Below are 23,189 nucleotides of genomic sequence, written 5' to 3'. Positions count from 1 at the left end.
TGTGATGAGCATTGTAAAATAGGAATGTGACTAAGTGGAGAGGGAGGGAAACCTCACAGTAAGAATAACCTTTGAGCCTTGCAACATAGAATTCTGCCTTTTAAAATGGTTTTAAAATTATTTTTAGAGAGAGAGCACGTGCGTGCCTGCGCGTGAGCAGTGGGGGGCAGAGGATCTGAAGCAGGCTCTGTACTCACAGGCTGATAGCAGCAAACCCGATGTGGGGCTCAAACTCACAAACCTTGAGCTCATGACCTGAGCAGGGATTCTGCCTTTTAAAGGCAATTCACTCACTCTGCTCTGTTGCTTGTTCATTAATTTGCATATTCAGTAAACCTTTATGAAGTGATTATCACATGCTCTGAGCTGTGTGTTAGAAAGAGAAAAAGAAGTCACAGTCCCTGCCCTCAAGATGTCATCATTTAGTGGAGAACACAGGACAGATGATTAGAGGTCAGTGTGATGGGCGTCATGACAGGGTTCTTTGGGCACCTCATCTGGATGGAGGGTGTTAGTGACAGGGCTTGCAAAGAAGGCTTACTAGGTGAGGTGAGAAATAGATGTTCCGTCGTATGGAATGGTTTGCACTCTATGGGGTTCATAGACTTGAAGGAGACTGAGGACTCTGGACTCAGCCTGGAAAAGTGTGCCTACACATAAAAATTTTACATGCTTTCAGAGGGTTCTCTGAGACCCTAAAGCCCATCCATGAACCCCCCAATTAAGCACTCTCGTAAGAGGTTATGCTCATAGAGCAGCAGGGACATGACACCAGGGATAACACCAGTGGATGCTTTATGTAAGTATTTGGGAGAAGGCCATTTTCCATTATCTGTGATAATGGAAAAATCAAGTGTAGTTGTGACAATTGCAGCAGGCCTGAGAAATCCCTTAGTAATCACTTTTTCTTGCTAGGGCTGGTGATAAGTGAAAATATAAATACAATCAGAAACTTAGTTCAGAATAATATGTTAAGACCCGCTACACTGTGAGCATCAATTCTTTACCTTATTTTTTAAAAATCAATACTTTTATTATTTACCAGGTATTTTCATCTTAAAAATAAATGTCTTTCATAGGAATAAATGAAAGAAAAGGTTTGATTTAGAAGTGCAGAAGCTGATCATGATCAAGGAAGGTAATCTAAAGTAAGTCAAAGGTACTGGTTCTATAATTCTTTCAGAATTCATAGGCAAGATAGCAGTGTCGCCAGAAAAAGGAAATAAATCAGAGCTATTTGTCCAAAGAGTGGAACAAAGGTGAGGAGCAGGAAAACTTGGAAAGCCCTCCTCTGTGTTCATGATCCTGATGGGCTCTATTCAGTGGTCCTATAATTCTGTGATCAATACGCCTTCCCTGTAATCATTTATCTGCCCTGAACCCTCCCCCCACACACACACACCATTTCCTCACCTCCCTGTTCTTCCCAAACTGCATCCCATAGGCACAGCTGTGAAGAATCCATCTGGCTCAGTTTTTGGAGTTTGTTCTTCCCATCATCAATTCAGAAGAGTAGGGAAAGAACTCTTTTCTGCTCATCTGGAGGCTCAAGTGCGTTTTGGGAAGAGGTGGAAATTTTCACTGACCATGTACAAACCAGGGCTGACCACCACAAGCAAAGGCATGAAGGAGCCTGGTGCCCTCTGGGAATCCACCCTCTGCCACTCTTCCCCTCCCACATCTTGTGGCACCTGCAGAAGCCCCTTCTCTCCTGAGGCCTGTGCCACTTGCGCAGGTCATCTTTCCTTCACTGCACACGCTCTGCCACTTTCCTCAGTAGCTTTATTACCTGTCTCCTACCTTACCATGTCATGAGCCCTGTTCCCTGCAGTCTCTTCCCACTTTCAGGAACACTCCTGTGTATGACTCTCTCCTGACCCTGACAAGGAAATGTTTGTTTCTGTTTTTTTGTCCTTGAATCCGGTAACCACCATCTCCACAGCACTCCAGATCAGTGGCAAGGAAGCATCTTCTAACGCTTGTCTGTGTCCTCTAGCTAGAGACCACCAGGGACACACCTGTAGGCAGACAAGCTGGGTTTGTTGCTTGTTGCCGAGGTGGAGATCTCACACCAGGGGGAGCTGTGGGGTAGCTCAGTGTGAAGGGGGGAGGGGGGTTAGGGGTTAGGAGAAAGGACTCCTACTAGGACTTGGGTTTGTGTCCACTGATTTGGGGGTGGGTTTAAAGAAGCAAGGCTTCACAGTCAGGAAATGGGGTAACTCTCTAACTGGATATCTTTAGTCTTATCTACAGGGAAGGCAGACTAGAGCAAAACTAAGGTGGTAATTGGAAAAGAAACAGCAGTTGCTCATTATCTGGGCTTCCCCCCCCCCCCCCCACCCCGGCTTGGCCAACATTCATGCTTTGTCTGCGCTCAGATGTGTGTACCCTGTGGCCTTGTGTTTGTTCCATCACAGTCACAGAGTGGCCTTGTCTGATGTCGATTTTCTGCATAGTCACTGATGCTCACAGGAGAACCCCAAGTTGAACTGTGAGTGCCAGGCCAGCTCCCGAATATTGGGGGCTGCTTTTCTCTCTCTCAGTCTTTACCACTCTGAACTGCTCCACTTTACATATTTGCCTCCTTGATCAAAACTGCCACCTGCTTCCTCACCCACCACCTCCCTGCTCCCTTAGCTCTCTGGGGACTTATCCTCAGCCCCTCCATGTTTTCTCAGTTTATCAGCTCCTTTCCCTCGCCAGACAGATACTATGTGGTGATGAACTGCATTCATGGTATGCTGACCAGCACCCCAAATCCCTTCTCTTGTCACCTCCTGTTGTTTTGTTGGCCAGCACATTCTTCAGGTGTGCCCCATCATTGGCTGTTCCCCTCTGTTTTTGAGTACTTCAGCAGAAAGGCACATGACCATAAACATGTGCTTCTACCCCTAATGGTCTACAAAGCTGCCTGACAACCCTCTTTTTCATAACTTGTTTTCCCCCTGTTGTCTGTCCTGCTGTCTCCCATGTTTTCACCAAGTTTAGCCTGAACCCCCTCCTTCCAGAAGACAATCTCAGTTCCCACTCTGCTAAGAAGATAGATGTCATCTCATATGCTCTACTTTGACTTCCTTCTTTTCCCTACTTTATTTTTTTCTAAGTCTCCATCCATGCTTCTTCCCTTGAACTTCTCTGAGGGGAAGAAATGCCAATCCTCTTATAGCCTAACCCCACCACTGTGTTCCTGATCTTGTCCCCTCTTTCCCGTATCCCCCTCCTTGCTTCCTTCCCCAGCCACACAGCCTCTGCAATCTGACCCCCTCCCTTTATAATTCAGTTCCCAGGAAGTGTTCTTTCATGTGTGTGTTTGTGTGTGTGTGTGTGTGTGTGTGTGTGTGTGTGTACATACGTGTACCTCCTCCCTGTTCACTCACACCTTAACACTTTCTTCTCACCCCTGAACCAAACTGATCTTGTCATCTCTTTTTCTTAGACATATCTTTGTAAACTTTACAGCAACAGACCACCTTTTTTCTTGAGTCTCTTGAGACCATGCCCTACAGATTCTTGGGCTCATCTTGGTTTTACTTCTTCATAATCTCTACAACTAGCTTTCCTCAAGACTCTGACCCTCTACCTCTTCCCCTACGTTCTGTGTTTTTTTCTTCCCCTAGCCCCATCTTTATAGTTCCCTTTTTTCCTTTTCTCCCTTCACAATCTCATCCACTCCCAAAACTTGAATAAATCACAAATTTGTCTCTGCCCTTGACCTCTACCAGAAGCCTGGTTCATTATTTCTAAGTATCCACCTGCTAAGTATCTATAGCATGATGTATTATCAGTTCTGAAACATCACTTATCTGAAACTAGATTCACCAGTCGCACCAGAACCCATTTCTCTCTGCATTTTTGTCTCATTTCATGGCATTCCCATTCCCTGTCACCCAGAGTCATCTTTGACTATCACACCCCATGTATTCTATCTTTGTGTGTTCTTGTATTTGGCCTCATCTTAGGGTGCTTACAAAGTTACAGTTACGTTGTTAGGGAGCCTGTTAACTTGTTAGTTAAGAGGAAGGGACTTGGCTTACTCATCTCTGCCTCCCACTCGGTATCCAGCCCACTGCCTTGTCCGTAGGAGACCCTCTATTTGTTGAATGACTGACTATAAATTAACCATTTTAATACTTTACATACACTTGACCAACTATTTGTCATTGATCAATTTCCCATCATTAGACCTTCCAAATACTTTTATCCTTGACCAAGCAAGCACCAGAAGGAAGTTTCATCCTCAGAACCTCAATCATGGTACTTCTGCTCTTTTTCAGGAAGAGCAATTAGGTAAGAGTGCATGGGTCACGAGGCATTAATAGTCTCTTCTTTTTTGAAAGCCAGATATAATGCATAGGATTTTTATGTTTTCATGGCAATTTTAGATAACTTACATCTCCCTTTATACATCGATTTTTCTGCTTTTTCCTTTATTTTTTAACAGGTTTTCAAAATGGAAGCTATCACTATGACATAAGATGCTCTTGATAGTACATCAATATGATTCAGCTATTTCCCTGCCCAGCAGAGTGTGGCTGCTCTGTGCACAGCCCTGTAATACATATTAGTTACACAGACATTAGAGAAGCCCTTCCCATCCATATGTATGTGCGGGACCCATGGAAGTTAATAATGCCATATATCACGTGCATGTAGAATGTAAAATGTACTTCAGAATGACAGCAGGCTCATATAAAATGAATATTGGCTTACGATGAGAGGAAAACCAGGGAAAGATTTTTGTCCTTTCAGATCTACTGTTGAGTGAATTATTTGTTTCCTTGTCTCAGTATCTCAGACCCATATTGTGCCTTTTTTTTTCTCTTTTTGGTCAATATATGCCCCTCTCTCCAGCCACCTTATTTCACTTCAACTACATGGATAACAAAAGAACCCCTTTGGAGAAATGAAAGATAGCAATTACACATTGGTATTCATGTTACAGGAGTCACACTGCCGTCCTCAGGGAGTTTAACAATGAATATCCAACATTAATTGCCACAGTAACTGAGCGTCTGACCTTGCTGAAATGTAATACACCAGTTTTACATAGTAAAATTATTTGCCGCAAAAAGATATTTTTAATTATCATAAAATGTTTACAGTGACCCGTATTTTTTTATTTTTGTCTCTACATTTTCTTGGGAATCAGGACATCAACAGTTGAAACCATAATTTTATCAATGATTTGGTTGACACTTAAGGCAAGATAAGTGCCTTCGTATCCTTATGAAAGGTGAATAAAATACATTGACATCTCTGTTAGATCTATGGCGCTGATTAATAAAGTATAGCGGACTTAGTACATTTTACCCATTGGGGAAAATTTTGTTTTTAATGTTTGCACCTAATTTTAGGTTGGATTTTCTGCCAGTGGCAGAAACATGGTAGGAACTCTGGGGCAAGTTTCCCTTTTGAAAGAGGTGACATCATTTTTAAGGTGAAGCCTACTTACTATCAACTTTTCTTGCTTGAATCTTTTGCTCAAATCCTCAGAAATACAGAAGCTAGGTTTTCTGACATGCATTTTACAGTTCTTTTTTTCCTGGACTACCTTCCCCTTGCTGGGTGTCACACACTGGGAGAATTTCACACTATGTACTCTGGAAGTGTTCATCCCTCAGGGTCGGGCTCTACACTGCTGGGTCAGCAGTGAGCCGGACTCCAACAGAGAGCCGCGTCAGCGGGCCATGCAGGCTCTGGGCTGTGGAAGCTGTGTGTGCAGAAATGAGTGATTGTTCAGCCTTCTCTCCTTTTTAAAAGGGACTGAGGTGAAGAAAGTCAGTGCACTCACCCATGACATGCGAATTTCAGCCTAGATGAGATTTTAACTAGAGATCCATTTTTGCTTGTATTCCGGCAAAACTGGTACATGATAAATTTGAAGACCATCTTATGTCGGGGGGGGGGGGGGGATGAATGAAATGATAGAATGGGCAGTTTTTTGCCCACCTTTTAAAGTAAGGCTGTGATGTAAATGAATATAGTATGTGTTCACTATAACTACTAAATAGGGCTTGCTCATTGTTTTAGTGTTTAAATGATTTATGACTTGCCAGTTTTAATATGGCGAATGTTTAATAAGCATTGACAAGACAAAAGAGAAGACACGTGCAATTAATATGTTGTGTTTTTCTGAAACTTTGAACTTTGGATTCCTTAATTCAAATCATTCAGGTAGTTTTAAAAGTGAACTCTCTGAATCCAAGCCCCACTTTATTTACTTTTTCCCTTTTCCTTTACAGTATCTATGTCTCCCAAATGCTTTATGTGTCCATAGAACTTGAACCTGGACACTCTACCATTAGAGGGAGATTCCTGAGCAGACTTCTCTTTTTTACAGAATCTTTAAAGAAATCATGGTGGAAAGCAACTTGAGAAAACCCAGCTTCAGTTTACTCCTGTTTTTTCTAGGGTGGGGGTGGGGGGTTGTTTTGTTCTGTTTGTGTTTTGGGTTTTTTGTTTTTTTTTTTTTTTTTTTTTTGTCTGTGTAATTTTCTCTCTCTTTTTCCTCCCATCCATCGCTCCATCCCCAAACAAGCTGGATGAGGAAGTGGCCACGGTCCAGGTGAAGGAGCAGGAGAGGAACGTCCTGGTGCTGAAGAAGGTGCAGTGCTGTGGCCCAGCCCCCCTGGCCGGCGGCAGCGGCAGCGCGGAGAGTGATTGGAGGTGAGTTCGCACCGCGGCACGCGCTCCTGTTTCCTCGGCCCTGCCTGCCTCCCCTTCTCTCGCTCCATCTCACTCGCTCCCGCTGCCTCCCGTCCCTCCCTCCCTCTTTTCTCTCCGCCTCTCGAGCGTTCTAGCTGACTGCAGAGCTCTTGGCAGCCAGATGGACTCAGTTCCCAGCGAAAGGACGGAGATGGCAAGATCTTTTAGCTCTTAGGGGATGCCTTTGTTAGTAGTCGTTCACAATGGGCAGCTCCCGGCTGAGGGTCTTTGACCCTCATCTAGAGAGGAAGGAATCCGCAGCGCTCTCAGACCGAGAGCTGCCCTTGCCTACCTTCGATGTGCCTTATTTCAAATACATTGACGAGGAGGATGAGGACGATGAATGGAGCAGCCGCTCGCAGTCTTCCACCGAGGATGACTCCGTGGACTCTCTGCTCTCTGACAGATACGTGGTCGTGTCCGGGACCCCCGAGAAGATTTTGGAGCACCTTTTGAATGACTTGCACCTGGAAGAAGTCCAGGACAAAGAAACAGGTAAGGGGGGGGGGGGGTGTCTCCAGCTTCCAGACTCACAGCTGCGGCTGCCCTTGTCAATATCCTTAGGGGCAAGGCTCCCACTGTAGCCTAAATCAGCATGGGCAGAAACAACATATGCTTTGTGCGCCTCCCCCCTTGGCCTCGTGCTGTTTTGTTTCAATCCAGTAAATGGACACATGTAGATCCAAGCAGCTGCCTGGGAAGTCGCTGTACAAAGAAAACGGTAAGAAGGCAGATGTTCTTGTGTCTTTGGCAATTTTTACCGAATCTCACCTAAAGGCAGTTGGCAAGAGGCCAGCATCTTAATAGCCAGTGTTCCTTGGGAAGAAATACAAGCGACAAGCATTCACCTGGCCTGTGGGAAGTGCTGAGCTGAGGGGAGCAGCCTCCCTGCAGAAACATCAACAATTAATGCAACTACTCAGCAACTATAAGCCTCGCAGCAACTTCTGCCTTTTTCCAGGTGATTTACAGACTGCTCAGAGCAAGCCCTGCTGTGCAGAATACCATCCTCATAGCTTGGCAGACCAGAAACTATAATTCACTGAAGGCTTATTGATCAGACTTCTTGTCCTTTCTCTTTAATCTGGGAGCAAAATACCCATTTAGCTTTGTCACCCTTGCATTTTGGGAAACACTATCATTGCATTTACAAAATAACCTAACCATGCTTCCTTTATCACCAAAGGGCAAGTACGTACTTCTTTTAACCAAAATTCTCTTAACGAATTTGTAAATTGTTCCAGCATGGAACATTATTCCGATGAATAGGCCTCTGTCTATAACTTGATCTCCTGACTAAAATGCACTTTTTGCTGTTATCACAGCACTTGTGATACGCACAGTGTACAGTATACTGACTGCATCAATAAAAAGTGTTTGTAGGTTGAATTCCTGCAGGGTAACACCTTAGGTTTTTCCCTTGTAGGAAAGATTGTGAAATGACAGCGTAGGTGGGAGCAAGTTTCCTTAGGTCCCAGTAGTTTTGTTTTGTTTTGTTTTTTTTCTCTTCTCCTTTTGTCCGAACCTGATGTCTGGCTCTAAATTGCATTGTGAAGGACATTACAAGAAACAAAGTTGTGTGAAATGTGTAAGTGAGTTAAAAACAAGAAAAGGAAAATGACCTAATCTCCTATCCTACAGTAATGTTACACTTTGATCTCAGTATTCAAATAGACACTTTATTTTGCATATGTTTGGCAGGGGGTGGGGGGATCACTAGTTGTCATTTCTACACAGGCTGAAAGAGAAACATTCTCATGGCATTTGCTGGCATTTGTTTTTGCATATCTATTGATTGATATTTTGTGCATTTGATCACTATTCCCATGTTCTATATATAGCAGATACAATCATCGTGGAACTGGGCATAATTTTCCATGTACTGATTACCATACTGGTTTACACAGGTGGTTTGGACTAGGTTATAGGAAATAATCTGCAAAAGGACACCTTTCAATGTGGATACATATTTGGGGAGATTGAATGCTTGCTTCTTTTTAATAGTACCCACAGTTCTCTATAATGTGAGAATTTGTGTCTAGGTTATATTAGTAAGTGTAAAAATTATTTACAAATTTTTTTTAGTTTATTTATTTTTGAGAGAGTGAGACAGAGTGCAGGCAGGGGAGGGGCAGAGAGAGAGGGAGACACAGAATCCCAAGCAGGCTTCAGACTCTGAGCTGTCAGCACAGAGCCCGACGCGGGGCTTGAACCCACGGACCGCGAGATCATGACCTGAGCCGAAGTGGGACGCTTAACTGACTGAGCCACCCAGGCTCCCCGATAAGTGTAAAAATTATTACAGCCAGTGTTAGTCCTAATTTGATTTCCTTTTTCTTTCTTTCTAATCCCCATTGGGTTTTTGAGAAAGACGGCCTAGGTGGCAACTAACAAGTTCCCACTGTTTAACACTGGGAATGAGAAATCACTCTGATTACTAATGCTAGGAGTTGGCCACTGCTGGAAATGATGTTGTGCGTGGTGTCTAGTGACTGTTATACCAACACTGGGGTCAAATGTGTCACTTTAGCCGTGTGCTCAGCAAAGCAAAGCAAAGCAAAGCAAAGAGGACCAGAGCTCAGTGGCTTGTCCTAAGCCAGGCAAGAAGACACCTGTCAAGGTCAGCCTCTCCTCATTTTTACTCATTTCCTCAGAGTTTTCAGAGGATGCATGAGACTTCAGATTGTTGTAGTGACACTTGAAGAAAGCATAGTAGCAACTTTTCCTCCAATTCAAGGAGAACTTTATGAAAATGAAAAGTCAAACCTATGAGATTGATGGGTGTGTAATAGGGAGGCCTAAGTGAAGTCCCATGTGGTTCTTCAAAACTTCACATACAGCACTTGGAGAAAATACAACAGAAAAGCCATCATGTGGTTTTTGTTGCTAAAATGAAAAAGTATCATATATATATATATATAAATAAAATAAATTTCGTGGGCAAATTGAGGAATAGTGGTTGTTAGTTTGTTCTAGTTTGAATACTAGATGAATCTCATATTTAAAGTAACCGAGGCCTCTTGTTACCAACAGAGGTGAATTTTAGTTATTTTGGCCAGGCTGGCAACCCTTATTATAAAAGGCCTATGTGTGCAAGAGCCTAATAGCATCGTATAAACATATGGAAGACAGATGGAGGAAAATGAGAAGGGGCTGCAATAAAAGTATACAGCAGCGTTTTTATGTTCTTGAGCACCCCTTTTAGAGAGAGGGAGCCATATGGGGCCAGCTGGGGCCATATGGTGGTCGTCCACATGGCCTCGATGGCAATGAGGAGGAAAGGGCATGTGGGAGGACGTAAGTGCTCCTGGAGACTGGGATGAGTCTGTTCTGGGTTCTTACATTCCTGTACCCACCAGAGGTTGGGGAAAATAATGGTGCAAGAGATGTAATTTCCCCTCCCTCTGCCACAAAAGTTACTTGGTTGTGAAAATGTAAGTGCAAGGTCCAATAAAAGACCTTCTGCACTCACAGAGGAGCAGTTGAAGTGATTACTAATTGATGTTAACGTGCAAGTGGAAAAACGTTGACTTAATTGAACGGAATAGGAAAGAGAATGGCAGAGCTGTTGACCTAATGTATTCCTGTTGTTACCTGAGTCCAGAATAGAAAACAATATATAGTGTTCTATCACCGTATGAATGAAGTCAAACTGAGTTTTAAAAGCAAAAATAATGTCAGAGATGCTTTTTTAAAAGCAGCCTACTAATGATTTCCCTAAATGGTTAGTTCCACACAACGCATAGCATGTGTGTTTTCTCATAATCCCCTCTATGTGTGCCTTTCCTCCCTTATAGAACTAGGCATAAGGGCTCTTTGCACGATTAGCTGTAGAATGAAGAATGAATGAATGAATGAATGAATGATTCTTCATTGTTTCAGATGGAAAAACCGGCCACTGGATATCTATTTCTGAACATGGAAAGTGACAGAAGCAGCTTTCAAAGATTACCTTTTCTGTCAAGGTTCAGGTTCTGACTTAAACATTTGGAATGACAGGGAAAAATCAAGCAGCTCTGTCTTTCATCTTCCCAGAGGGTAGACATCACTGAGCATTCTCAGCCCAGGACAATTACAAAGCGGGCAAGGAGAAAGAAAAACAAGGAATTGTGAGTAGAGGCTGGAGGGATAGAAGAGCGAGTCCTCCCACCCCCTCCACCCCCCAGCCAGCCCTGGTCTGTAAGGTCTACAGGGTTCCTGCTCCTAGTTAACTCTTTGCCCTCCCTGGAAAGGATACAATATGTTTTGTTTAGGGATGCTACTGTTGGGAATAATGACTTCTGGTTCAAAGTAGGGGGGAAATTATGTATTGGATGGATTACATCAAGAAAAACCTTCTTATTGATTTTTCTTTCTGAATCTGCATTATGACAAATCTACCTCAGGGAGAACACAAGGGGAAATACATTATTTGCTCCCCTCTTTTTTTTCCATTTCCTTATTCTTTATGCGTCCTTTTGAAGCAAACGCACTCAAGGTTACAGGTTTTTAAGAAAAGCGAACAGAGAATAGGATGGTTGGGACCAGCTCAATCCTTTTAGGCTTGACCTGCTTTCTTCAGAGTGTGGCTGGTTTGGTTACTTGACAAGTAACTCACATAGTCTGTGGTCGCATACTCGGTGTGCAAATGCCTACTTTTGCCTCAGTGTTGGTGCTATGCTTTCAGCAGCACCTAGGAGGTTGAGCACATCATTGAGGCACTGAGTCCCTTATCTTTGTAGTGAGGCAACAATGAAAGTACCTGGCTTATATTTAGGGGTGTCTCACTCCATCAATAGAGTCCAGAAGTTAATCTGCATTGCCAGCTTAATGGCTTTTTTTAGGGCAATGCACTGGTAGAACCTTCAGGAAAGCTAGGACAGGCACTTCATTTTTTATTAACTCTTTTAATCTTCTTCCTGGCTAGCACCAAGCCTGTCATAAGCACTTGATGCACATTTCTTGGGAAGAAAAATTAAGAATGCCTTTCTCCCGGTCATTGGAAAGAGAGAAGATAATTTAGGTGAACTTTTTCCTTGATTCCCTTACCTTTTAGGATTTCTGGAAAGATTTTTGTTACTTCTGTGCCAGGCTGCCTCTGGGAAGAAGAAGACAGTATTAACTGTGAAGCATAGCTTTTGCAGAACTAAAACTTGTTGAGACTAGGCATAGAAAATTCTTAGATGGTGGTACACCTGGGTCCCACCCCAGCGATTCTGATTCAGTAGGCCTGAGATGGGACCTAAGCTTTACTGGCTTTAAAAGCTCCCCAAGTGATGCTGATATGCAGCCAGATAGGAGAGCCACGGAAATAGAACATTGACCTTGTCTCATTACCACCCCACCCCCAGCAGCTTTTTAAGATTTATTCCAAGTTTCTAATAGTTTCAAATATATATTTGCCTCGGAGTGAGGGGCATCATTTCCCCTCTCCTCCACTTCCCCTCTACTCTCCAACCCCTCTTCGGGGCTTTATGTCCACTGGTCAGCCTCATGTCCACTGGTCCCTATCCCTGAGCCTCTGCAGCCTAAGAATTTCACAATTTACAAACCTACCCGATTGGTCCATCCACTGAAATGATGTTTTTAAAAAAGGAAAAAAATCGGGGGAGACGGAGGTCCTGGACACACAGCTGTTTATTCGACTTCTCAGTGTTTGGAATGAGGAGGTGATGATAGAGTGAACCAAACCCACTTGGATTTTTGGCAGGATTCTGTCACACCATAAAAATCCCTGGGTGGCCCTTATGTCTCACAGCCAAGATGCTTACTTCTGCAAGAAATAGTGTTTTTAGGAAGGAGGAAAACTCTGCACATGGCAGAGTAGAAAGGGTACTAAACTGAGATTCTGAAGTCTGGAGTCCCCCCCCCAGATCTGGGCTCCTGAGACCTTGAGCAAACCATACAAAAGATGATCTTTGAGATATCTTTCATCACTAAAACACCTTCACTCAAAAGGATCTAATCAACATCTTTCCAAATGTCACAGAACCATAGAATTCCAGATCTGGAGGAGAGACCCTAGAATTCATGCAGACAGTTCCGGAAGCTTGTGGTCACTTTACGCTGAAATCACTATCACTTACCCATTGTACAAGGATGTTAGCTATTTAGTCTACCTTCATATTCTATTATTGCTGCCTGTCTTTGGACTCAAAGCAGTTAGAATGTTGATGGGGGAGGAAGCTTGGAACCCATGCTCAGTGGCCATACCTGGTGGTGATTTATGTGTGTTTGTGTATAACCTTGCTCAGTGGGAAACTTTTTAAGTTCCTTTGAGAATTTATATACTATAACATTTCCAAAGAATGGCTTTGATTTATCACCTACTAGTAAAATCCATTTATAGAATTTTATTACCAAGCCATCTTGGGATATTCAGAAATAGTCTGTTGCCAAGGAAAAGTGGCAGTTTTGCCCCAGTGGTGAAATACACTACATCCTATCTTTTATACTAGCCATCCCCATAATTTACTTTTAACTTTATACACTAATTCTGTGATAAAATATAACCGTGCATTTTTAATTACTCAATTTCTGTATGCCCATGAATGAATACCTTAGGAATAATTAATTCCTTCATTTTGCAAATATCTTTAACTTCTTTATGTCCTAGATGTGGGGGATGCAGTTGTAAACAAACTCCTTACCTTCATGGGGTTTATATTCCAGTGGGAGGATTCAGACAAAAAAGCAAATAGGAAAATGGTGGATATTAAATGTTAACCAGTATCATTACAGGCACTATTTTAGGATCACTATATCCGCATGTCTTTAAAAATAAGCTAGAGGAAATTTTGATGTATTTAAAGTATTTTAGAGAATTAACATGAAACGATTGGTTATTTTCAACAAAGTTCAGAACCAAAGGACATAGACTTAATTGAAGAAAAAGGAGAAAGGAAGACATTTGAGGGGTGCCTGGGTGGCTCAGTCTGTTGAGGGTCTGACTCTTGGCTCGGGTCATGATCTCACGGTTCCTGAGTTCGAGCCACACATCCGGCTTGGTGCTGTCAGGCTGTCAATGCAGAGCCCTCTTTGGATCCTTTGTCTCCCTGTCTCCCTTCCCCTCCCCAACGGTGCGTGCACGAGCTCTCTTGTTGTCTCAAAAATAAACATTAATAAAAAAGAAGAAGATGGGGGCGCCTGGGTGGCTCAGTCGGTTAAGCATCCGACTTCAGCTCAGGTCATGATCTCGCGGTCCGTGAGTTCGAGCCCCAGAGCCTGGAGCCTGCTTCCGATTCTGTGTCTCCCTCTCTCTCTGCCCCTTCCCCGTTCATGCTCTGTCTCTCTCTGTCTCAAAAATAAACAAACGTTAAAAAGAAAAAAATTAAAAAAAAAAAAAGAAGAAGATGGGGTACCTGGGTGGCTCAGCCAGTTGGGTGACTGACTTCGGCTCAGGTCATGATCTCACGGTCCATGGGTTTGAACCCCACATCAGGCTGTGTGCCGAAAGCTCGGAGCCTGGAGCCTGCTTCCGATTCTCTGTCTCCCTCTCTCTCTCTGCCCCTCCCCTGCTCATGCTCTGTCTCTAGCTCTCAAAAATAAAGATTAAAAAAGAAACAAAGAAATTTGAAATAGGTATAGGTGTCCCCAGATGTAGTAGCTGGAACTAGAAGCCGTAGAATCTGCATCCACGGAAATGTTTGATACCATCTTTTAACATCTTCACCTGTGAAAATAACTTTCTCATAGACATATAACTAGATAGGTTGCCATTTGAGGTCTTTTTCAGCTTTATGAAACTGCCACATTTAAATATGAGGTTAATTTTGTTTGCATACATGCTTTAATAAAAAAGTCAACAGCAGAATAAACTCATTAGCACCAACTCCAGCCCCCGTGGGTATGCCTGAGATGCTGAGCATCGCTGCTCAGTGAAGGCTTACTTTGCCAGATAAAGCCAAGGCTTGAGATAGCTATCCACAGTTACCATGAAAATCCCCAAAGTGCTTTTGAGACAAAGCTGGAGGTAAAAGTGTTCATGGGAAAATATAGTTTCTGCTCTGCTGTATACTCTGTACTGTGGGTTTTGTTTTGGTCTGGTTTGGGGGCAATTCCCTTAACTTCCCTCCCTGTTACTAATACGCAGAATTATTACGGAGACCATAATTGAAGCATTGGGAAACTTTGTAAATTAATGTTGACAAATAATGAGATAATGAGAATTATGTAGAAGTTTTCTTCTCAGGTGCCTCATTAACAAAAGCAGAGGATTTAGGCCACGTGATGTTTGAGGTCCCTTCCAGATTCGGGAGCCAGGATTTGGAAATTACTCAAGATAGCCCTCCATTTATCCAAACATCCTCTCCATCAGATGGATTATTTTATTTATTCATAAACTTTTTATTTTTTATTTGAGAAAGAGCGAGCATGCACAAGTAGAGGAGGGAGGGAAGAGAGAGAGAGGGAGGGAAGAGGGTGGGGGGAGAGAGAGAGAGAGAAAGAGAAAGAGTGAGAGAGAAAATCTTAAGCAGACTCCATGCTCAGTGTGGAGCCCGATGTGGGGCTCAATCTCATGACCTGGGGATCATGACCTGAGCTGAAATCAAGAGTTGGATGCTCAACCAACTGAACCACTCAGGTGCCCTGCAGATGGATCTTTTTACAGGATAATTATCCCCATCTCATGGCCATAGAAGCTAAGGTAGAAGAAGTTAACTAAACTGCTACAGAGATAGAATGATCATTTGAATCTGGAAATGAACCCAGGTGTATCCCTAGCTTTATTCCAGAGATCATTTTTTTTCTAGTGAATAGAGTCATGGATAAAAGGCATAATGGAAGTAAAAACATAACCATTCAACTCTAGCTATAAACCCCAAATCAGGTGCTTCAGTAGCTACTTAAGAGTGCTCTAATCTCCGCACAAAGACCTGCTTCTTGGTTTCCAGCTGTGAGCAGGATGGCCACTGGGTGAGCTAAGGGCTTCAAGAAGGTTACAAAAGAAGGGAAGGAAGAGACCCTAATACTAGCTGATGCTATGTCAGAACATTTACATGAGAAGTGATTAAAAATCATATTTTGACCGTGGATTTCATTTGAGGTACTCACCATCTGATCTAATCTATTCACACCACCTTTAAACATGTGATATTATGTATGATAACAAGGGAATTGATGCTTTTACGCTGCCAGTAGATCGTGGGTTAATTAATACTCTTGTTGGTAATGAAGCAAGGTGAAATGAAGTGAGACAGAGCTGAAGCATAAGGTCATTAACATACACTGATTAATAATGGAAATGTGAACGTTTCATTACTGCATAACCAATGGGCAAAGGAAGGTGTGTAATGGATGAAGATATAAGTAGGAGTACAGCATACTTTCCAGGCGTACAGTTCATATTTAGAATGTGAACAGATCACTGGAACGCATTTTTTTAATTTGCATCATTTTCATGTTGAATCCACACAACCTCTTCCCATATTTTGTGTTCAGCTATAGTCTAGAGCACACTAGAAGCAAACTAAAATATTGTAGGCTATGGAAAATTAATTTCAAGAGGATCTGAAGATAAGAAAGGGAAAATGAAATACATATGGAGCAAGAATTACCTGAGACGTTAAGTCTTAAGCCTCTTGACTCTAAGGATGTTGAAAAACCTGGACATCTCAACAAGCTTCTAGATTTTCTTCTTTGAATACTTATAAGGAAAATATCACCACTTTCTGATGGTTTGAGTGAAGTTCTTATCCTAGAGCCTGGAGGTGAAGCAGAGGGTCTTTCAGAGTTTCCTTCACACGAATTCTAAATGAAATTCACATGGGACTGCTGTTTCTGTAAAGTCAGTCCTGGTGGTGATGTTCTCAAACTGTGAACCATGAGGGGTTTTCTGTGTAAACTGCACCCAGTGTGAGGGATGTAGAAATGAATGGGCTTTCTCTTTCATTCACTGCTGCACGTTTTATTTGCTTTATTTTCCTTATTTACATTTTATTTGCTTTCCCTTCACCTCAGATGCCCAATTTGATGACACCGTTAGGAACCTTAGGTATTTCTTTACCGTTGAGTAAATTTCTAATTTCCTAGAATGGCTGGAGGATAAATTATTACAAATAATAAAATACTCTGGTACATGAATTGTCAGTTTTCAAAGAATCTGAATATATAAAATTACAATCTATTTTGAAATATAAATTATATAAAAGGCCCTGTCTGATAAGACACAAAGTTCATGTAGAATCAATGAAGCCCTGAGAGTCTTCAGCTTTATTATTACAGGAAGAAAATACTGTCTTAAATCTATCGAGTCTCTTTGATACAGGATGCAGGTTGCTTTTGAAACACAGATCCTCAGTATAACTTGAATTTTCTCTCATAAAAATAAATTTGAGAAAGGTAACAGCTTGTTTAGTTCTCATATTGTCTCCCTAATATATACCTAGTAAGAATCTCTATAGTACAGATTTTCAGTTAGTTCGGTACTGATTTTTGTTCTTATATTTTGTTGTTTCCTTTTTGTTGTTTTAAAAAGAAAATGGATTTCTATTCCTTTAAAAAAGTGATGCTTTTCCCAAATCTCCCAAGTTTGTAAAATTAACATATTTTCTTAGTTATGGGTCTTTGGGTATATTTAATACTGCACTGCAGACACTTACGATTTTGTTGGTGTCCCCCTGCATTTCCAGATACTTGTTTAAATGTGTGGTATAACACAGGCATGTTTGGAGTAGCAAATTGGAAGGAGCAACAGATTCTAAAATTCATGAAGATAAAATATACCGTGTCAATAGAATTGGCAATCTAGTAATTTTAGCAAGGCCATAGTTTTACTGTAACATCACCAACTGAAGTTACTGGAGTCTAAGTCAATGTCAAAGGATGAAAAAACCTCTTTTCTCTTTCTCCGTGTCTCTCTTGCTCTCTCTCGCTCTCTCTCTCTCTCTCTCTCTCTCTCTCTCTCAGAGATCTTGTGTGTCACCTCCCCAGACATTTGAAAGATTTGAAGTGAGATCATACGATGTCCTTGTGTTATTTGAAATGCTGTGCCGGCACGCCTGGGTGGCTCTGATGGTTAAGCGACTAACTGTTGATTTCTGCTCAGGTCATGATCTCACAGTTGTGAGGTTGTGCCCCACATCAGGCTCTGCCCTGGCAGCATGGAGCCTGCTTGGAATTTTCTCTCTGTCTCTCTCTCCCTCTCCCCCTCTCCCCTTCTCCCTTCTTTCTTACCCCTCCCCTGCTCTCTCTCAAGATAAATAAACATTAAAAAACTAATCATAAAATGCTATGCCATCTTCCTCAAGTAAAACTAGCATTCTATCAGAAAAAAAAAAATTCTAAGTGATTTTTCTGTAGAAGAGTGTGTACTTGAGGTAGTCTCCTAAGTGTGAGGGAGAAATGTTAGTGAATGGCAATTTGTTGATTATAATCACCGCATGTTAATCTCACAGCATGTTTCAATCGAATTATTGCTTCATTGAAAGGGTGCAGTGCCACAGAATTGCTGTAATTGACAACCACATGTCTGAAAGGGATATTCTTTGAGCAGGAGAATTTTTGCCTTTAGCATACCTATAATTGAGCTTTTTCTCATTTCTCTTTGCAGTCTTTCTCATTATAACCTTCCCCTCCCATTTCCCATTATCCTCATTTTCTGCCCTTGGGGCTTTCTTGCTCTACAATTGAAACCATTCTTTTCATTCTGTTTGCAGCTTTTTGCCTTACACATAACGCTGCTTCTTGGCTGGCAGGCCTTCCCCCAAATCTTTCAATAAATATGAAATTAGAGGGAATGGTTAAATATGAGTGAACAGAAAATGTAGAAAACTAAAATATCTTGTAATCCCCAAAATATCTTATTGTAATCTGAATAGTGATAGAAAATTATTTTTAGAGCAATTCTGTATCTTTTTCTGCTTCAGACTTAACTGTTCTTGTCTGTTGTCTTCATACAGGATACTTTATGAATCTTTTAAATCCTTTAATCCTGTAAATGAGTTTCACTTAGAGTGAAGATGAAAAGTATAAGTTAAAATTGCCTATTGCATACTTGGCTGGGTATCTCTACTTAAGTTCTCAGCCTTAAGTGAATGTCGTTTTTGGTGCAAGGGCTACATGTATCAGGACTCATGATAGGTAGCAGTTCTAATATTAAAGCACCTGGTCTATTCCTTCAGTGATTACGTGCCTTTCAATGTGCCTTAAATATACTTGTTATAAAGAGAGATTTGCTTCGTACTTAAAGCGAGTTAAATTTTTGCCCCTAAATTTTCTTGTCTTGCTTGATATCGATATAGATACCGTCAATATAGTGTAACGTGTTTTGTCAAGAAAAAATAAGAAACATGATGAAGATTTTTTCGCGCTAATTTTGGATCTCTTCTCTAGAGTTGGACATAGAAAATACACCCTCTTGTGTCTTGTTGCAATTTGATCTGAATTTAAAGGCATTGCAAGCCATTTTGTTTACCACTGTGTTGACTTCCATAAAAATACTTTAGTTAGCTCAAGTTCTGCCAGTGCTGACTGGCATAATGCTAGCACACATCTCAGAATTGTTATGACAATTTGCTCTATTATAGTCTCCTAGGGAGTGTGTTTGTTCTTTTGGGGGGAAAAACATGCAAGGCAAATGTGTTCTTCATCAGCATATTCTAGAAATCCACAGTAGTGAGGTCAGGATAAATTCACAATACTTATCTCTCCTTAAATGTGCTTTTCCTGCTTTGATAATAGAGAAACGTGAGAAGCACTGCTTATCATGTGTTTGAGTTCCTGAAAATGTTCTTTGTGTATATATGATTTGTTAATTTATTATTTGTTATTAGGAAGGCTGTATGTAACAGAAAAACTGATGGTAACTTAAGGTGGAAGGATACTTCTCTCTCATGTGAAAATAAAAATAAGTGCAGTATAGAGCTGGTAGAACTAGTGAGGCCACTCTGAAATCAGCCAGGACTGAGACTCCTTCCAGCTCTTTGCTCCAGTGTCCCTGGAGTCTGGCCTTTATGTTCTGAAATCAAGACGGATGCTAGCATCCCAGTCCAGATAGCAGGATGGAGCAGGTCAAGAACACACGTGTCCATCACGCACAGCTTCTGCTTTTATCTTAGTCATAGCCATATCTAGCTGCAGGTGAAGCTGGGAATATGTTGTTTGGTTTTAAAATATCTGGGGAGCAATATGGCCAAGAAAAATCAAAGTTTGATTCCTAAACAAATGAAAAGTGGTATGTAATTTTTATAAGGGGTAGCTTATGAGGGTGCCTGGGTGGCTCATTTGGTTGAACGTCCGACTTTGGCTTGGGTCATGATCTCACAGTTCGTGGATTCGAGCCCCGCATTGGGCTCTGTGCTGACAGCTCAGAGCCTGGAGCCTGCTTTGGATTCTGTATCTCCCTCTCTCTCTGCCCCTCCCCTGCTTGCATTCTGTGTATGCCTCTTTCTCAAAAATAAATAAACATTAAAAAAAATTGTTTTAATAATAAATTAATAAATGGAAGCTTATGTTTGTTTTGATACTTTAGATCCCAGGCCATGATTATATATATATTTTTCTTAAAGTTTATTTATTTTGAGAGAGAGAGAGAAAGAGAGTGCATGCATGAGCAGGGTGTAGGGGTAGAGGGAGAAACAGAGAATCCCAATCAGGCTCCGTGCTGTCAGCACAGAGCTCCATGGGGGACTTGATCTCAGAACCGTGTGATCAGCACCTGAACCAAAATCAAGAGTCGGATGCTTAACTGACTGAGCCACCCAGGTGCACCCATGATTATATATTTCTTCTCTTCAAAGGAATATAAATGTATTGTGATTTAAAGCACTGTGTGATCATTTTTTAAAGCCTATAAAATAGTTTGGATTTGCTCTTGTAGTCTTCTCAACACTGACTATTGACAGTGATCTCATGTATTATTAACGTGCAAAGAGTACTTAATAGTAAGTACCTTTCTCGTATCTGATTTGAGCCACTGCATTCATGTTTGAGAACTCTACATCTTTCACACCAAAATTCTCCCTACAAGTTGTTAGAAATATTTTTCACAAAGCATATGAAACATATATTAAAAAATATTTCACATATTATGGTTTCAATGAAGTTTAACAATAGCACACATTAAATTTCTTCTCCTAAAGATAGCTTATAGTATGTATTACTATATTCTTGGTGATATTTCAGAACTCTTATGTGCCTGTAACATAACTGCTCGATGTGGGTCAAATCACCATGAATCTTGTGATTCCAATGCTGTGAGAAAGGCCTAAGGGTGTTCTTAGATGTGTGAGTAGTATATTTACTTCTAAACAAAACTAACTTATTAGAACCATTTTAGACAAAGGAATTTATATGAGTGCCTTTAGCTGAAAGACAAAAATATCTTAACCAGTGGCAGTTAGTACATGTTTAATGGCTTATTTACCCAGATGTTGGAGGGATAGGCAGAGGTGGTCACGGAGGTGAGGAACAGCCAAGACTTTGATGTGGAAGTCAGTCTTTTCTTTTAAGAAAGAAAGGACAAAATAAAATGTGACTAATGATTCTCAGTATTTGTCATGTTTAATATGGAAAAGTTCATCTAGAAAGAAAGGAAGAGTTTTATGGTTTGACCTTTAAAAAAATTTTTTTTAATGTTTATTTTATTTTTGAGAGAAAGAGAGAGAGACAGAGTGTGAATGGGGGAAGGGCAGGAGGGAGGGAGACACAGAATCCCAAGCAGGCTCCAGGCTCTGAGCTGTCAGCACAGAGCCTGACGGAGGGCTTGAACCCACAAACCATGAGATCATGACCTGAGCCTAAGTCAGCATTTAACCGACTGAGCCACCCAGGTGCCCCTATGGTTTGACCATTTTAAAACATTGTTTCAGTTTCTGCCTTTACATTTCAACCTTCTAAAATAGAATTATGTGTAAATGGCCATTAAAACATCTTAAGAGCATTAGGAGTTTGTGGACTATCTTAATTCTCCCGTGTGATTGTCAGTTCTGCCTTTAGAAAAGGAAATTGGCTGATCCTGTATAGCTATTTGCTGTTTGTCAGGTGTTCACTAGAAAATAAAAACAAAATAAATTTCGGGTAGGCATAAAGGAACTCCAGCATACTGGCACATAGATGGAAAATGACTTTATAGGGGCATTTTTGGCAATTCAAGGCCAATAAAAAGGCCAAGTTCCTATATCTGTCCATCTGTCCAGTGGATGTTCATGTGCATCCATTTCCCTTACCCCCAGTATGGACCATTTGGATTCACAGCCTCAGAAGAGCAGAGTTCAGTGAAATCCTGTGCTGGGGATCAGCCTGCCTTGGGACGTAGGCCCGTAATGATACTAACTTGAAACAACTTAGTAGTTATTCACCTTACTTACCTCAGACTCGATGTCACCATTCTGCAAAACAGAGTACAAGACCTGCCTCCTAGAAAGAATTTGAGGAGCACAGATCATGTGGGTAAAGCTCATGGTACAGCCCCCAGTATGTGGTCAGTCGAGGGTGGCTGTTTCATTATGTTGAAACAGAATAGCTATCTTCTCTACTTTTCCTCATTGCCCATAGAATGATGCTACCCTTGGCTTCCTGGGGCACACTAAGGAATAGGTGAGGTTCAAAGACAATTTGGGGTTCTCTAGGGCTAAAACGTGTGCTGGATGGGGGTGGGGGATGATGGGAGAGAGGGTGGAGGTTTGGTCAGACATTCCCATGAATGGGATATTCATCTGCTGCTAGTGGGCTGCCTTATGTGGTCCTTTTATGATGTCACTGATTAAATTCCAAACCCTGTGAAAGTTGAGGCCTTAAAACTGGGCCTTCTTCATAGCAGTGAGCACAGTGCTCAACCCCAAGCCATAGGTGTTCACTCAACAGTTGTGACCAAACCTTTCTTGGTGACTGTAATGCACCAGTCTCCCTTTCACTGGAGTGAGAAAGAAAGCAGCCATATGTTACTGAAAAGAGCTCCCCTGGCTGGTCTGGAACCCAGAGCACACAGGTGTCCCAGCTGTCAGTCACTGGTTGAAATATTTGTCTTAGAAACATTTTTAAACATGGACTAAACCGTAAAGGAAATTTTAGAGTAAAGTAAATTTTCTTATATTAGACATTTTCAATTTATATAAGATCTTGTGCCAGATTGTTTAGAAAGAGGCTTAGTTATGTTTAATTGTGTTTAATTTCTTAAAGATCATATTTTTGGGGGTGCCTGGGTGCTCAGTCAGTGAAGCGTCTGACTTCAGCTCAGGTCAGCTCTCATGGTTCGTGGGTTCAAGCTCCGCATTAGGCTTTGGGTGTGCTGACAGCTCAGAGCCTGGAGCCTGCTTCAGATTGTGTGTCTCCCTCTCTCTGCCCCTCCCCTGCTCTCTCTCTCTCTCTCCTCTCTCTTTCTTGCTCTCTCGTATCTCTAGAGTTTTTGTTAAGCAGAAACAAAAAAATAAATAAAATTTTACTCCTCTGATTTCCAGAGTGGAAAAATTAACATCCAGAATGGTGATATATTTCAAGTTTGGGAAGAAAGCCGATAATAGAGATTCTTCTTGGTGCTTGGGAGATAAAAAATCATACCTTGTCCT

The 23,189-nt window shown here is 41.6% G+C and overlaps 1 protein-coding gene and 1 long non-coding RNA gene across 2 annotated transcripts in view; one reads left to right on the top strand and one right to left on the bottom strand.

Moving 5' to 3' along the window:
- RAPGEF5 (Rap guanine nucleotide exchange factor 5) overlaps nucleotides 1–23,189 on the top strand; it is a 225,865-nt gene that overhangs the window by 145,603 nt on the left and 57,073 nt on the right. The window contains exons 10-11 of the mRNA XM_042919932.1: nucleotides 6,539–6,666; nucleotides 7,112–7,200. Coding sequence (XP_042775866.1) covers nucleotides 6,539–6,666; nucleotides 7,112–7,200 — 217 coding nt within the window. The remainder of the gene's footprint in view (nucleotides 1–6,538; nucleotides 6,667–7,111; nucleotides 7,201–23,189) is intronic.
- LOC122208664 lies at nucleotides 6,873–22,308 on the bottom strand. Its single transcript, XR_006197317.1, has 5 exons — nucleotides 21,993–22,308; nucleotides 21,050–21,127; nucleotides 16,242–16,388; nucleotides 11,734–11,782; nucleotides 6,873–7,172 (listed from the first exon to the last, which is right to left on the bottom strand). It is a non-coding gene; the product is annotated as an uncharacterized LOC122208664 (long non-coding RNA).

This window comes from Panthera leo, chromosome A2 (assembly GCF_018350215.1).
Source record: "Panthera leo isolate Ple1 chromosome A2, P.leo_Ple1_pat1.1, whole genome shotgun sequence".
In the NCBI taxonomy this organism is placed as follows: Eukaryota; Metazoa; Chordata; class Mammalia; order Carnivora; family Felidae; genus Panthera; species Panthera leo.
This window is presented reverse-complemented; position numbering and strand designations above follow the sequence as displayed.